This window comes from Platichthys flesus, chromosome 11 (genome assembly GCF_949316205.1).
Source record: "Platichthys flesus chromosome 11, fPlaFle2.1, whole genome shotgun sequence".
Lineage (NCBI taxonomy): Eukaryota > Metazoa > Chordata > Actinopteri > Pleuronectiformes > Pleuronectidae > Platichthys > Platichthys flesus.
In genome coordinates this window covers 7022322-7039976 of record NC_084955.1, presented here as the reverse complement: position 1 = coordinate 7039976, position 17655 = coordinate 7022322, and the positions used below count along the sequence as shown (strand labels likewise).

The 17655-nt window shown below is 39.0% G+C and overlaps 1 protein-coding gene across 2 annotated transcripts in view; it reads right to left on the bottom strand.

Annotated features, from left to right (window-relative positions):
* ascc3 (activating signal cointegrator 1 complex subunit 3) overlaps window positions 1-17102 on the bottom strand; it is a 124460-nt gene extending 107358 nt beyond the window's left edge. The window contains exons 1-4 of one of the 2 annotated variants that reach the window (XM_062398890.1): window positions 17063-17102; window positions 16349-16480; window positions 10345-10495; window positions 3501-4078 (exon numbers count right to left, since the gene is read on the bottom strand). In XM_062398890.1, coding sequence (XP_062254874.1) covers window positions 3501-4078; window positions 10345-10495; window positions 16349-16480; window positions 17063-17080 — 879 coding nt within the window. In that variant the 5' untranslated portion in view covers window positions 17081-17102. Of the gene's footprint in view, window positions 1-3500; window positions 4079-10344; window positions 10496-16348; window positions 16481-16881; window positions 17039-17062 lie in introns of those variants that run through there. The other variant, XM_062398891.1, reaches the window with a different exon arrangement.
* Between the last annotated feature and the right edge of the window lie 553 nt (window positions 17103-17655).

The following is a 17655-nucleotide window of genomic DNA, read 5'->3' as shown; positions in this document are numbered from 1 at the left end:
GTGCGTTCATTATTAAAAATGGGCTTCTTCTTCCCTCACTAAGAGGTCTTCAGGTACAAGATGCTGATTAAACAGCTGACTACTGTTAAATCTGAATGTCGAAATATTTCAGGAGTCTGGGCAGAAACCTTAGTCGGCTTTTCATGAGACACTGCGATGAACTGTGGAGTATCTCTGCAAAGTAATCGTCTTATTTTAAATATGATTTAAATTCCTTGACCTTCTTTATGGAGTGCTACAATATATTAGGATTGTCTGAACTGAATTTTGTTGACACAGATCAAATCAGTGACTGTTAAGATAAGGTAGAGTTAATGTTTATGATGATGGTTCAAAGATACCTTCAATGCAAAACAGGGTTAAGACCAATCTTCATTAAAGTTGGCAGTCTTAATAAAACACACGTGTGAACTCGAAGTCACTGAATATGGTTCATCTTGAGCATAGTGGTTTAAAATCATGACAGGTTTTAATAGCTACACTAATCTGATATCAGCGAAACAGTTGATTGTTGAAACACACCTTTTCAAAGCACTTATTAGCGGTGTGCACAGGACCACCTTTTGTCCTTGAGTTGTCTTCCGTCAGCACGTCAGGTAACTAAGGTGTGAACTTAGATCTGATTGTGGTAGCTTAGTGAAGGGAATCCTGCTCCAATAGGCTCCTAATCACAACCACGAGAGCTGCCTTGCCAATACATTGTATTACAAAACTGCAACTAAACTATACCTTCAGGATTCTGGTGCTAAGCAACTGCCACAAAATGTCAGCAATCAGGGTTACCAATGAGAAATAATAAAGAACAGGTTCCCTCCATAGTCTGTTTAATGGCACAGTGTGTAGAGCCTTTAAACTTTAGTGTTGACTTTGGAGTCACAGAGAGGTAGATGCATAGAGAGTCTGCAGGTGCACTCACGCATACACACACAGGTCCTTCTACATCTAAAGATGTCAGTGGGAGAGTTCACTTCCAAATGTCAACTACGTGAGGAACATTGGAACCAACTGTAACCGGCTGAAGTTCAATTCTGCCTCTGTGGCGAAGCACATGATGAAATGTGTGTGGGGGGGGGGGGCTATGAGGAGCTACATGAACAAAGAAAAGCCTCGGCATATAAAGGAGACAGAGAATGAAAGCGAGGGAGAATGCAGGGAGACCTTTCTTGATTCATAACTAAATGTAAAGGATGAAATATTAACGGCTGCAAGTTTCAACACGATGAGACACAACAGAGAGCAGTGAGCATGTTATCCTGACCTTTATGTTATATTCCCTTTCTCTCAGTTTTCTTTGCTTTGCACAGGAAAATGTGAAGGACGATCAAAACAGAAGGGGTAGCCTTGACTATTGGCGTTGTGGTCATCAGCAGGTCAATGCAACCTGAGGTTTCCAGTGAAATTTCTCTATAGCAGTAATTTGACTAATATTGGAGCATCATTTTTGAGCATATGTACATGTCAAAGAAAAGTCAACATGTTACTGGTATCTGTCCTTCTTTCTGAATTACTTTCTAGAACTTGCGAAGCCAGCTAAAAGTATAATAGAAATGAAAAAGGTCAAATTAACCATTACCACAAACCTAAAACAACACCGGTAATGCTAACTGCTGTCACGTCATAATGAACATATCAGTCCATTCTGATAATCAGGGCCACTTATCATTAATTCAAACAACACAGATGGTTGATAAAAAGATCAAATAAAAATGTTAAAAATCATCAAAACTTAATTTCTGTGTAAGAAATTGGTGCGAATATGCTGTGTGTTCAATATTAATAAACTTTGAATAAACAGGCAACCAATTATCTGTACCAGCAGTGGCTGGGACTCATCAACCTAAGTGATGTCACCATCGCTTTCACACTTCAGGCTCCTTGATGAGATGAGATACCCAGTTGAGATTCACCAAACTTTGAATAAACAGGGGAATAGCTGTCACCGCAGCTAAGCTACTTCAGATCACTTCTTCAGTTTCAGAGAGAAAGCTGCAACGATCATCAACACAGATCAAGCAAACAGCTCATTAAATACAGAACGGTTTAGAACTGACGATGCACTTGTCTTCTAAAGTAAGAACAAATATGTCTGTATTCTTCAGGCTGCTACGAAATCATATATAAGGTTGATGTGATCTTTTGGTCACATGTTGTCTTGTCAACATTTCAAAAGAGTCATGATTACCAATGAAGGTCAAAGGCATGGAGAACGTTGGTAATGTCTACAAAGTTCTAGAGGTAAAGGCCAAGGACGACTTTGTCAAACAGCCATGACAATATACACCCAGCGTCTGGGACAAACCCAAAAGGCCTGCTGTTGAAGGTCAAGGTGGCAGAATCAATAGTTGCACCACAGTATTAAATTAAATACTGCAACACAGAAAGTCCAAACATCACCTGAGAAGCCCCCTCAGGTCGTTTCCTTTGTCAATTGTACCATTGCAATTTGTTTTGTTAATCATCGCAGGACATAGGGCAACACAGGATACCAGCCCAGCAGGCAATTCACTTTTACAAACTGAACTATTGAATAAATCCAATCTAATATGTTTTCATTTCAAAAAAACAATCTTAATCCAGATGAGCGTTTTAGTTTGGAATCAGAAATAATCTCTGTCCATAGTAGGGCACCTAAAACACATATCACAAGATCAAGATTAATTTATATTTTCACAAAGTTGAAATTTCACCCATGCTTGCAGCCTTAAAATATGCACAAATCCACAATCAAATTCTCAAAGAAAGGAGAAAATAAGGTACATTGAAATTTAGTGTGATTTGGACACAATATTTTATATAATAGTAAACTTACAAAATGTCTGATTCATAATTAAATTTCGGTGGGACAAATCAGATAATGCTGGGCTGTTAAAACTGCTGTGTTTAGTCGGAAACGCTGCTGCAGGGTTTGTGATGACTATCGCTATTCACCTTTAAACTTTTAATCTTAATCTGTGTTAATCCAGTGAAAACAAATTTAAATTTGCCCGCAATGGACAGACCATTTTTTCTCTTGAACTGTAACTACAAGTACTGTGTCAGCCAGTTTAAAGTAGTTTAAGTAGTTATTTCTTCCTGACTGGCTCAGCTGGCCTCTCCATGCCTGTACCCTCATCATTAGTTGTATTTTCGTTCTTTGTAAATGAAGCTCTGCAACCCCTTTCCCAACGATGAACATTCTCCAAAGTCACTTAGATATGTTCCTCTTGCCATGTCTAAATTAACTCGCCATGCTTTGCCTCTTTATGTGGGCCACAGAGCAGGACTAGATGTTAACTGCCTAACTGACCATGCCGTGCACATTGAATGGGGAGATGGCTCTTCTTTCAGCACGACACTGACCCAAAGAATATGTCCATGAAGGAGACTGGCCTTCTTCCAACCCAATCCAAAGAAGAATGGTATCAACTGAATTAAGATTTTGAATACATTATACAACCTGTATTAAATCAATTCCCTAGAATAACGAATATGATACAGTATCTATATTGTATGACACAAACCTCATTCTGTAGCTCATCATCACTCTTCTGGGAGGCCAGCATCTCAAACAAGGATGTACACAGCTCCTCTGGGCTGGACGAGATCATGTTGCCTCTGTCCAGGTACTTCTCGACCTCCATTCTTAGGGTAGCTCCATCCCCAGGGCAAGTAGATCTGCCTGAGCTGGACACCCCTTCCTCATTGGTGGCCTTCCTCCCGCTCTGCTGGTTGTTTAGAAAGTTGATAAAGTCCAAGTTAATGTTCTCCTCATGTGGAGAGGAGAAGGGCAGGCCCTCCAGTGGGTCCAATGTGTAGCAATCAAATGAGAAGACAATGTTGCGTCCAAAAGCGGAGCCCCGTTGTGGGTTGTGATGGGAGGTGTGGGTCTGAATAAAATCTTCAACTCTGGAGTTTCCAAGTGAAGCCACAAGCCGAGCCACAGAGGCACAGGATGATTCGGCTGCAGCTGACGGAAAGGGGCCAAACATCTGTCTAATGGCCCGGGTCTCCTCTGTGCCCACATGGTCTTTGTTGTGGAAGGTCTCAAACAGAAAGACAGCAGCACTTTCAATAGCCTCCTGACCGTGATCAGCCCCAACTGTGAAACAAAAAAAGCCAATTTAATACCTTTAATATGTAAAATGTATCCAGTATTGCACCTTTCACAGAGCACAGTCACAAAGTGTGCCTCTAAAGTATATTTTTTTATAATTAAACAATATCAGAACCAAAAAATAAAACCTGAACAAACACTTGGAAAACCAGACAGTCGAAAACTAAACAATGGCCTGTTTGAATAAATGCGTTAACAGAAACTTCAGACTTAATGACTATATCATTGATCATCAACCTGGGGGTCCCAACCCCCACAGGGGTGGTGAGATACTTTCTGGGGGTCGCCAGATGGTTGTTGAGAGCAAAAGATATATTCTAAATGAAATAACTTTTAGACCGGAGAAGGTTTTTACACTACATTGTCTCGACCAGCGGAATAAGATGTCATATAGATGTTATTGAATGTGATTGATTGCCCTTGTGAGAGTCAAAGCCAAAGAGTCAAAGTGTGCACTTCATGCTTCAACAAAACTAAAATTCAGATCGGAGAGGGTGTTCTGCCTGGAGGCTTAGACAGGGTTCTTGCACCATTATTAAATTCAAATTGAATGCTTTTTAAGACCTCAGTAAGTGTATTTAAGACCCCAAAAATTTCAAACCAATGTGTTTACTAGAGAAAATGTTTTTTTAAACCTATTAATAAGCTTAATTAAATATAAGAATAATAACATTGGAGAGTAAAATTGTAATTCTTCTTGACAGAGGGCTCAAAATATGACATTAGAACAAATATTTTAAAAATGAATTTACTTTACACACACACATTCTTTTTGTTATTAATATCCTGTTCAATTACACTAATAATTATTACCATTGCTGCTGTTAATAATATTATATAATAATTATTAGTCTGATTGTGTATATGTTTGTTATACAATGCTATAGTCATGTCTGCCAATAAAGCTTCAGTGACTTGAACATAAAACTGTTTTTTGATCATGTCTTATGTCTCATTCTATCATATAAGTGATCACTTATCCTATACATACACCAAAAGGTTCGGATTTGCCACAGCGGGCAGGAGGGATAAACACAGACTATCTACCAGAAGTTTCAAGGTAACGTTAATGTCCCTTCAATTCCTGGACATGGAGCGGTCTCCATTTAGGATCAGAACTCAAACTGAATTCTCCATTAAATCGGAAGCCAACATAAAGAATACAGGACGGGTGTGACATGGGTCATCTTGCTGAAACCAGTTGTATACAATCCAAAGATGACTTGCTGAGACAGGTGAAGTGGGAATTACAGTAGCTCAGGCTTTGTTCCATCAAATCGATAGAGCACAAGGAAACACAAGCTCCAGTCTCGTGTTGAGCCAAACACAGGATGTGAAATCCTAAAATGGTTTAAGAAAGAGTCATTCCTTTTATTTCATGGTGAAAAGGCAGCAATTACCTTTACCCGAATACTGGACTCAAGTTTAGCGAACACAGGACAAAATATAACCTTTGATAACAAGAACCATGATGATATGTACTGTATCTAAATTCCAAGATAAGTGTCAGGGGTCAACCCTCTAAATTTTCCTCTGGATTTTTTTTTAATCAGTATTAAATTGTACTAGCCTTCTGAACTTCTCTTCTATAATCTAACATCACTATATATAGAGATAACTCAAATTCACAAATTCAAAATCATTTTAATGATGATGATTTTTACGATTGTTACAGCCTCACCAATCACCTTCACCCCTTGCTCTTATCATTAGTAGTTTGTGTATGGCCATTAAATCTGAGCAGTGTACCATTCATAACTTGGGAAAATAATCCAGCAGCTGTTCTTCTGAGCTTTAAAGGCTACAGCATGAAATCACTGTTGAAGTTCCCTGCACCTCATTTAAATAATATCCAAACAGTTCATGCTTAGCCACAACCAGCCTTAGCTAAAAGGAGTAGACTATAGTATAATTGTCCAATTAGAGGAAAAAATGTCATAGGGACATAGGGAGAACACAGTGAAGACGGGTGGAGAGGCGGAGGGAAGCAAAAACAGATGAAAAGGATTTCAACCAATTAAATCGGTCTACTGCCATGGACCCGTTGCTGCACATAGCAGAACAGAATGGCTGCTTTCATCCTCTCCAGAGTGTGCTTAACAGCAACTTCTTATTTGGGTCCACTAACATGGACAGAGGGCAAATTCAACAAAGTGGGGAGCATCCCAACAGAAAATGCTGTTGCTCTTGACTGATGAATGACAAGGAAAAAAAATACTGTCCTGAAAACATAAAATTGCAACCTGAATAAAGACTTTTAAATTATTATTGACGTGTTATTTTCAGCTACCCTTTGAAGACTTTCCAAAACGATAACAGTATGTTGTATGGCTTGCTATCAAACACCTGTTTTTTTAAATCAGTTATTATCATTTGTTGGGCAGCATTTTCAAATGAGATCATGAATCAAAAAAAGACAAATGTATCTCTGTATTGTTCCTGGACCAATTACATGGAAATCCAGTCCGTGCAGTAGACTCTACAGGAGCCCATTACAACTGTTACATTGCATTTCTAATGACTTCTCCTACCTGAAACCAACTTTTGATTTGTTCCAATTTTAAGTCGAAAGTGGCTTGGGAAAAATATTCAAACCCCTTAACTATTTATACACTTTATTGTGATAATAAAGTTTATGTGTTCTCCCTATGTCCCTATGACATTTTTTCCTCTAATTGGACAATTATACTATAGTCTACTCCTCCACTAACACATTTTGAATTGTTAGCATCATTGATTGATGGGCAAAATATCAAGTCGGGGTTTGTGGTTGTTATGGCCTCACAAAACATTATTTTGACCTCTTGAAAATAATATTCCATGGCCACCTTGAGAAAAATTCAGAATGTATGTTTAAACTCTGACAGATGTGAGAATTGTGGTTTGTTTTAATAAAAATAAACAAATCTTTCCTGAACCCTGATCAAGGTGTGTTATTGTCTAAACCTTCCCACAGACAGGACTTTGGAAACCCCGGCTCTGTGGTGTGTCAAATGTGCATGAACCACAATCAGCACTTAGTGACTGGCTGCAAAAGAAGTACTTGTTAATTTATTCAAAAACAATAAATTAAAAATAAGGAAAAAGAGGTTGCCTTTGAACATAATCAAGCCAGCAATTATGGTTCCTTCACAATGTAACAGGGAAAGCAATTTTGTTGTGTATGAAGACAATTTCTGGGAGACGGTTCATTTAATCAGTAGGTAATGATGTACCATTAAATAGCTTTGCTCACCAAACAGTTTAATAGCTTAAACATACGCTTTTGTTTTCACTTAAACAGTTGAACCATTTGGGTCAGACAGTTCACTCAAATTAGGAAAACTATATGGCTGACCTGTAGTTGCAATGGTTGCAAGAGTTTTAGTTTGATTATCCAGGTTTAAAATAGAATAAAGGTGAGCCCATAGTCATTAAAATCAAAACAAATTCAAGTCTGAGTAAATCAGGATGATCCTGGACAGTTTTCATTGAGGGAAAAAGTACTTCCAGGGTTGCCTCCGATTTTCTTTCCTCATTTCCAATTCTGATCTTAGCTCAACAGAAACTTTTGTGCATCAATTTCAAAGACTGATGCAGATGTGTCAGACACCTACATTACATTACATTACATTGCATGTCATTTAGCTGACGCTTTTATCCAAAGCGACTTACATTTTTAGAACACTCATCATTTTATGAGGGGCCATCTAGGGGTTCAGTATCTTGCCAAGGACACTTAGACATGCAGATGGGATAGAGTGGGATTCGAACCGGCAACCTTCTTGTTGCAGAGCACCCGCTCTATCCCCTAGGCCACGCTCTCCCCACAAATTCTAGAGAAATTTAAAAAATAAATATTTGAAAACATGCCGCTAGAGTAATGCTGTGAACGGATCCGGTCCAGTCTACATCCAGGACATGGTCAAACGTTACATCCAGGACATGGTCAAACGTTACACCCCACCCCGTTCACTCCGCTCTGCTTCGGGCCAATCAGCTCGTTGCTCCCTCACTGCGAGCTAAACAATCATCAAAAACACGACTGTTTTCCGTCCTGGCTCCTAAATGGTGGAATGAGCTCCCCATTGACATCCGGACATCAGAAAGTCTACACATCTTCCGCCGAAAACTAAAAACATACCTCTTCCGACTTTACCTTGAATAAAAAAAAAAAAAAAAAAAAAACTAACAACTTTTTGAAACTAACACTTTAGTAGCACTTAAATGGCACTTACTTATAGCACTTTGTAGTTTTGCTTTATTTGAAGAAATTGTATTTTCTTGATTCTTGTCGTCCTTGGTATGTACCCTCGGGTTTGAATGCACTTATTGTAAGTCGCTTTGGATAAAAGCGTCAGCTAAATGAAATGTAATGTAATGTAATGTAATGTAATGTAGAATAAAAAATAAAAACAAACGTTTCTTTGATATGGGCAACTGTCCTCTCAACTTGACTGTATAACTGATTCCTGATTCTGATATACAGTTGCAATCAGAAATATTCAACCCCCCAAAGATTTTAAGAATTTATCAATTAAAGTAGACAGAATCTTGTTCTTTGATCAAGATTCTGCTTCAGATGCCTTCTTTATGAGTTGAGTGATAAAGAAAATCAACACGGAAAATGCATGATGTAGTATTTGTGTGTAGCAGTATATTTTGTTAAGATAGCCATGTCACAATTATTCAACCCCTATATAATATTGTTGTTTTTAAAGCTGTCTGATAGTTTTTTTTGTCCTAAAGTTGAGTTGAAACATTATTAAGCCTTTGGGAACTCTATACTGATCCTTCATTTGCTTCAGCTGTGATGCATATATAAACCCCACCCATGAAGGTATTCAAGGTGAGTTGTAATCATGGGAAAGACAAAGGAGCTTACACAAAAGCTGAGAGAGGAGATTATTTCATCACACCTGAAAGGCCTTGGGTAGAAGAAGAATTCCCCAAAAAATGATATTCCAAGAGACACAATTGGGAACATTATAAGGAAGTTTACAACTGATGGAGCAGCTTCAAACATGCCTGGCTGTGGAAGAAAGCCCAGCATTTCATCAAGGACCCTCAGCAACTTAGTCAGAACAACTCAGATAAATCCCTGTGTGACTGCAAGACACCTACAGGATGACCTGATGAAGGCTGGTACAAGTGCTGCAGTGGCAACTATAAGACATGCACTGAATAATAAAGGACTTAATGGCGGCTCCAAGACGCTCTCAGCTCTTGACCACAAGCAACATCAAAAGTCGACTAGAATATGCCAGGAGGAATTTGGATAAGCCTACAGAGTTTTGGGTGACAGTTTTATGGACTGATGAAACCAAACTGGAACTGTTTGGACGTATGGACCAGCGTTATGTCTGGCGTGTGAAAGGACAGGCTTATGACCAGAAGAATACCATCCCCATAGTCCAGCATGGAGGTTGGTCAAAGATGATGTTGGGCTGTTTTTCTGCGGCAGGAACTAGCAATCTTTATTGTGTACATGGCATCATGGATTCACAGAAATACCAGGCCATTTAAAAGAGGAATGTGATTCCTTCTGTTGACAAATTGAACCTTGGTGATCATTGGACTTTCCAGCGAGACAATGATCCAAAACAAAATCTCCAAGTCCAACAAAGCTTGGTTGAGAAAAAGATCCTGGAACGTCCTGGAGTTGCATTCACAGTCACCAGATTCAAATTTGATTGAAAATCTTTGGTGGGATTTAAAGAAGGCAGTTGCAGCATGGAAGCCATCAAACATCACTGATCTAGAGGCTTTTGCACTTGAAAAATGGGCAAAGATTCCAATCGAGAGGTGTAAGAAGCTTGTCCGCACTTACCGAAAACATTTTTTAGAAGTTATAAAAGCTAGAGGATGCGCCACAAAGTACTGAAGCTGGGGGGTTGAATAATACTGCACATGCACATGTGTTGAAAGAGTTACATTTTTCATTTGAACTTCAAAGTTAAGTCAACTTCTGTTGTCATTATAACTAAAATACGCATCAATAAATATCTTTTGTTGGTTGATAAGGTTTTTTTGTCATTTATTGTCATTATCTGTCATCCACATCACTATAATGTCTATTGAGGTGAGGGGGTTGAATTTCTGATTGCAACTGTACTAAAGACAAAAGTATAAAAGCGTAGTTTCAGCAGCTACTTCTACACAAGCAGTCTAAAAATAGATGACATTCTGTTATGTTTTCATCGATGTAACACAAACACATGGACAAAGATTGAAAGGAATGACAATGGATTTGAGGCTAAGGAGTTAATTACCAATCTGTTTGGCTGCCAGAAGGAAGCTCTTCAGTTCCTGACTGGCAGCTTGGTGCTCAGCTTTGTCCTGATGCTCTGTGCAGAAATGGACAATCTTCTGCCAAGTCAGGCCCTCTCTGGCAAACAGCTCCTGTCGCTTCAGACGTTTGGTCTACAACGAGCCACAAGGAGAGAAGAAAAATTACATTTCAAGAAAAAGAACAGCAGCTCTCACTGCTCTAATAATCTCTGGTATTTCTAAGGACCAACATAGCCTTGGATAAGAACAGTGTATTCCAATAGTTTGCCAATATTGTGTGAATATTTTGTAAAAAGAAGATTTGAAGCAGTGTGGCCAGTCACAGTAAAAATATTACAGTGTAGTTCATCTTGCACATTAGGCCTGGAAAGGAGGTATAATAATAGCTGCTTTCTGGGCTGTGTCTGGTAACCAAATTGAGTCTAAGATATTCTGATGAAGTTGAATAACCGCACAAGAAGTTGATTATTCATTATCCATCAGGCCAATCTGCATTAATCAACATTTCTATGTATGTACCAGTGTTGGATACATTTTAAATAGGTGATTTACTCATGCAGACCTAAAGCACCAAACTACAAAAACACACAGCCATTCATTTCCCACAGTAAAACTCATCTGTCTCCTCCCATTCAACTCTGTGCAGCCTGGTAAAAGCTCAAGTGCTTCAAACACCACTTCCTGCAATTTCTGTTAAAATGTCATCTGGGTTATTTTGTTTCAGAGCCACAAAGGACAGTACACACCGAGTCCACTGGCTGACTCGTATTCCCTCTGACTGGAAACCTGCCCATTGGAGAATTTTGAGATTTGTATTCCTCAAAACATTTCCCTACAGGTTCAGACATGTTGGGCTGGATTAACTAATTAAATTCAAGGAACAGATGCTTGAATTTGGATTTCATGATTTTTCATGCATTACCTTACTTTCAGCAAATACAAGGGATAATTGCTATCACGGTTACAAAGATGGCACCTATGATCATAGAATTTGTCATTGAATACTGTCTACATGGTATTATAATATCATCCATTGTCATATGAATTGAGTAACATGGCATTGTATCATGCAAAGACTAACGTATACACATGTAATCAGGCATTATGGCAGCAAATACTATTTAATGCTACCAAAAATAAAAGGCTCACAAGTTTTTTCTGCATTGTATTCAAACCGACTACAATATAAAAACATTCAGTTTTGTAAATGTATTGCCTTCTTATTCTCTTCTTCTGACAATTCTTGATTGACGAAAAAACTAACCGGGTTGCATCCGATTGGCCATATATATTGACATGCAGAGCTTGTATGCAAGGCGCAGGGAACACTATTTATCACAGTTTACCTATTGGGAGACTTCTTATGGAGAACATTAAACAACAGTTGTATGTCTGTTACCATAAGTGTTTCTTTGTTTGCCATAAATCTCAAATTTTTGCAACCTTTGCTTCTGTTTGAGACATAACAGCTTTCTTCTCTCTACCAGTGGTACCTGCAGGCAATGAATCACTGCTGCAGCAGAGGGAGGAAGACAGAGGACAGGAGGAGGAACTAATACTGACTCATGTCTGTGATTCTTTTCCCCAACTTCGCTCAGTGTTTTCATGTCATACTTTATATTAAAATGAAGTGGAAAACAAGACTCACTGACAGGCTTCTTGAAGAACAAAATTGTTGATCAGTTGATCAAAACTATTTAAATGAATTAACTAGAAACGCAAATACCTTAATAATATTATCATTTCAATTTCTGTAAAGAATATTTCCATTTGGCATCCTCATTCATTAATTTATATATGCAGAATTTATTCTGATGAAAATGTGTAATATTGTCAGTCACAGATGCAGCATATTATTTTGTTTTAGATTTCTGATAGGCGAATTAGAGATGATTTTTTGAGCAGACAAGACACGTGGAACCATGCATGCAGTAAAACAAGTCCAAATCAGATCCAGGCATGTTGTCCACACATCTAGGAACCAGAATTGAGAGGAAAAGCCGAGTCCAGCTTCTCAATTGTATGGCTCACCTAAAGGGACATATCTTATTCAGAGGACACACGTCTGTGTTGGTCGGTCTATAACAAAGAAGAGGGACAGTTCTGTTTGCTGTGCAGAATACACAATGCCTCCAATAAGTTTAATAAACACAGCATCTTCAACCTCTCAGCCTCCACAAATTCCAAGAGTGCAATAAAAGATCATGCTCTATCTACCATGGGGAAGGAAAAGCATCTAAAAGAGATGGAGTGAAAACATTTCTCCCTAGCTGCTCAGTATCAATCTGCCAAATAAGCGAGAGACGCAGTCGCAAATAAATCGTCTCTTTCTACGAAGGTTCTAAGAAATAAAGAATTTGCCTCTAAGAAAAACAAAGACACAAAAAGAGCCAGAGGAGCATGAGACTACTGTTAGCCAAGTTAACTTAATAGAATTTTTCTCTGCCACTTCATAAACAAAAGCAGTATGTGTTTGGAGCTGCTTATCATGTTTCAGAGCTGTTAGCAGTTCCCACAGGACCTGAGACTCCTCACATGGATTCATTTCAATAACTAAAATGCTAATGTTTCAAAAAAACAAAGAATAAAACCAACTTCAAGCACTGATAAAAGGTCTGTGCAACAATTCATCTATCTATCTATCTATACTCTTTTCTCACTGCGGTGATAAAGCAACTTATTACCGTGGTTGGAAAGAGGGAGACACACAAGGAGATCCAGTACAGTTTAAACCTTGATTTGTTTGAAATGACGCTACAATATCAACACTGATCATCATCACAAAATGATCACTACAACCGAATTAACCCCCACCTAATTTTCTGCTGGGAAAACCCTGCATATGCACTCCTGAAACTTTCACCAGAAAGAAAAAGGAAAAGAATTGATGACTGTAATGAGCTCAATCCAGCAGTGGGCCTCATATGACAGCGGTAATGTGGTTACCTCCACAGCCCTCGGGAGAACATGCAAAAACCACACAGAAAACCCTGGCCCAGCCAGAAATTGAAACATGACCTTTCTTGCTTCTCATCACATAGACTTTCATTTAAATATAATGACCCTTAGAAATAACCTTCATAATTGTGATTAAAAAAAACTGCTAAAAAAAAAAAAAAAGATTAATCAATTAGTAATTAACAATACATGTACCTGTTCTTCATAATGCTTTTCACATTAATATGAGGCTACTTTTGATAAACAACGGGGTAAGGTTACGTAAATTGACCTTTGGTACGACAGCTGATGTATTTCAGTGTGTTAATGGTATTTAATGAAGAGTGCAGATGTTTGTCAGGCTCAGTGATACATTTTCCCTCACAGTGTTTAGTTTTAGTGTGGAAGTCCCACACTGTGACAGCTAAGAGAGATGTGAAACTTTTGCTTTGGAAATAATATGAATCAAGTCATCATGCCACCATAATTCCAAGAAAAATTTAAATCACAAAATAGGTGGGCTGAGTCTCGTTTCATGATCCCTGCAACTAATTATGTTTCTAGAATTGTCACGTTTACTATAATTTTGTTTACGTTGTTTTACTAGACATGGTGTGATGAGGTGTCTGGTATATCTTATTAGCCAACAAGAGGAATGTTATACATAAGCAGTAATGATGTGTTATTAATATGTAACATGAGGGATGCTTCCATGCCCTTGACTTGTGCCGCCGGTCTGAAACACACTCATGTCACACCTAAATAATTTCTTACTACCAACAATAACTCCTAGGTATGAGTAGTGTGAGCTAGGGTTAATACCTCCGCTTGGGGCTATTAAAGTCAAAGAGAATTCAGTCTGTTGTTTATTTCACTATAAACACATCATTAATCATCCTGTAGCATAAAAAGTTATGCTAGGACAAGTGTCACATACAACTTCACAGTTTTCCAGCAAGCTATCAAATACATGTAAACATGACATTGAGGCAGTGTGTTTTCGGCCAAAGAGCTGCATGTAGTCTCACACAGTGGACTCTAACCACACACACTGATACTGCAGCCTCTGATTACCACACCAACAACCCTCTACAATCTGTGTTTTTGGATATTCCAACGATCCAATGGAAGTATTTGATAAGAGCCACAGGCTATGCAAGCTGTATCATCAAAGATAAAATATTTCTGAAATACAACTAACATGCAAAATCTCATTACCCATTCCTCAGAGTAGAAAAACAGCCTGCTGAAGTTGATGCCAAAAAGGGAAACCTCCAGTGAGTGTCAAAGCTTCAGACATTTTTTACTCTGGTAGAATATTTGGTGTGAGGGGGGAAATATGCTGACTTGAATCAACTGACTTTTTCCATGATGGATAGTTAGGATAGAGTATTTGTGAAACATTAAAGGAGCGTATGAAACACTTATACAAAGGTTTCTTCTGTGGATAGGTTTGGCTTAACCCTGAGAAAATGGCGCTTTTAAAGTCGTGATGATGTCATGACATTGCTAAATAAAAAATCAATGCCTGTTTAAATATATATAGAAAGTGTTATGTCAAATAAATGTATTACTAATCTTCTCAATGATATAGGTTCAAGTGATAATTGTTCAGGGAAGTTGGTTTTAATTAGTTATTTTATGCAACAAGAAACTGGTATGACCTGTCATGACTCACGATAGGTCCAGCGCATGGATTGACGGGAATTGGATGGGCTGGTCAATTCCCCACTTTGCTACTACGCAGAGTCCGGATCCAATTAGGCAAGATGGCAGTGTTTGTATCCGGGATATTTGAGATATATTATTGGATGGTGGGGGGAAGTGGGGATACATTGTTTATCTTTACATACCGTCTATTACACCAACAAATTGTGAGAGCAGAATCCTAATTACATATTTTACTTTGATCTTCTAGTCTGCTGGGTTGGCAACCCAAACACTGACTTTGAGTTCAGCCAAGTTTTTTAACATAAAGTGAAGTAATAGATTTTGTAGGATAATGCAAGTATTTTTCAAAGAAAATTCCAAAACCAAAGATGAATGCATCCTGCTGACAAAACAATGAATCCATGTTCTGAAACTATATGTCATATTCCTCTGTTTAAAGACCCATTGTTGTTCAAAGACTTAACATAAATGAACCACACAATTGTTCTGAGTTACATGTTCCTTAAATTTCATGAAAACAAACAAACACACACAGTATTTGACTGTGACAGAATCCCATAAACACCACCTTTCACTGTACTTGACATTGATCAGGGTTTGAAGGGCCCAGTAAATCAGCTTTTCAGACCTATGACTAGAGCAAAAGTTAGTTTTTACAGCCATTTTCCGACATGAGCTCTGGAAGGATGTCCAGATAATTGGACCCGCTCTTTCACCGTAGCATTGAGGTTAAGGCTGGCGCAGCAGGCAGACCAGGACATAACATTTCTGTTTTAGGCACATCGACATTGGTGTCAGCCCTTACCACTTTTTGCTAAAGCCCTTCGTCTCGGCCTTCTACACGTATGCGCCGCTTTTACAATCAATTCATATTTTCTATTTCATTTCATTTTTGCGTCTGTTGAAACAACATCATCAACATAACAACTACTGACTCACAATGAATCATGTGGAGGATCTCCACCTGGGTTCTCAAGTGTGCTCCTTCAGACATTCTGATGACTTTTACTAGGGGGCAAGCTGGAGAAACTCCGGAAAATATCCGTCTCTTATTCAGACATTTGGGTTCACACATCAAGCCCCTCCAGAGAATGTCAGGAGGTTCGCCAGAGTTCAGTGCATGTCTGAAAGCAGCCTAAGGCATTGACAGGAATGTTCTCAAATTGTCCTTTCTATGTGAAAAAAGTTAGACAATGGTGGTAACTCTTCAGTTTCTCCACTGGTAAATGTACTCGGTGTTATTAAAGGAATAATAACTCAGAAACACAGGGTTGCTGTCAATCTGTTATTCTGTTTTAGCTTTTGAGGGGGATATTTGGATCTCTATGTTCTATTCTGACAATACTAAATCCCAGGTATTCACTGCTTTGGCCTCACCTTCAGATCGTAGGGCTGTTCAGTGAGGTGCTCCTTTTTGCTGACATGGGAGAAGGAGCGCAGGGCACCGGTGAGCCGAGGTGGAGACATGATGCTCGGGGCTCTCATCCACTCTCCACTGAATCTCTGCAACTGACAAACACAGACACGCAAATGGTCAAATGGACTTTCAGCACAGACCGTATGGCTTTACCCACAGGAGGTCTCTATTGACAGGCACAGCCGAGTCGCTACTGCGCGTGTCTATCTGCACGCCAAGGTCCAGACAAAAAGCTGTGGTTTTTAAGTTATCTTTCAAAATGACAGTTACGCAAGTGAAGTAGCACATTCCCTTATAATGGTGACACGTTGTTGGAGTCTTAGGATATATACGGCCGGATAATGAGCCAGATTGACACACCTGAGAGCACGTCCGTCCTGTGAACGTGATCTGTGTCTATGAGGAGGCAGCGTTACCTGTGTCGGGGACTAACTGGGGTTAAAAACGAATTGGTGAATACGGCGTACAGTAAATTGACGCCACTTTTACTCACTTTTAAAGACAACGAGAGTAAAGATGAGCACTGACGTGGATGTTAGCGGATGTAAGCGTGTCAACCGTAATGCTACTTCCGTGTTAGCATTAGCACCGTGAGGGTCTGTCGATATAAAACCAGGTTTGACAGTTTGGAGTTGATAAAAGTACATAAGGCTGAACTATATGGCTGAACTCACCGGAGCAGCCTGGAGCATGCGCTGTGAACGGGCCTGCCGGCGGATGTCAACACTGGTGACGTGATTACTAGGAGTCCTGGGAATTGTAGTGTCTAAGGCGAACGCTTGCTGTAGAATAAGAGTAAAGGAACTACGTTTCCCACTTGCCCAGAGGAGAGCTGGCCGCGGCTGACGTCATCGTGCTGCGCAGGGGTGGAGCTCAGATACACGTCACTTGCGGGAGAGAGCATGACAGCTCATAGTTAGGATTCTGTCTCTCTGACCTACATCTATTTATTTTTAATACGTCACCAACTTTGTGACGTCTTATCCTATAGTCAGTATTGTCCCTTGTGCTTATTCGTTTTTTTATGTGTTAATAAATAAATAAAAATATAATCTTAAGTGAATGATTCAGAAATATGTAAAAACTCATGTCTCTTTTTTCCTCGTGAAAATGTGTTATTGTATAGTTTGTTCACATTCTTAATGTGATTTATACTCCAATAAGAATGTAGCAACAAGTACACTTGTGTAAAATACAACCTCCAAGATCATGTAGACAAATGGCAATTGATTTTGCATTGCAGAGATATGTGAAATTTGTGAACTGT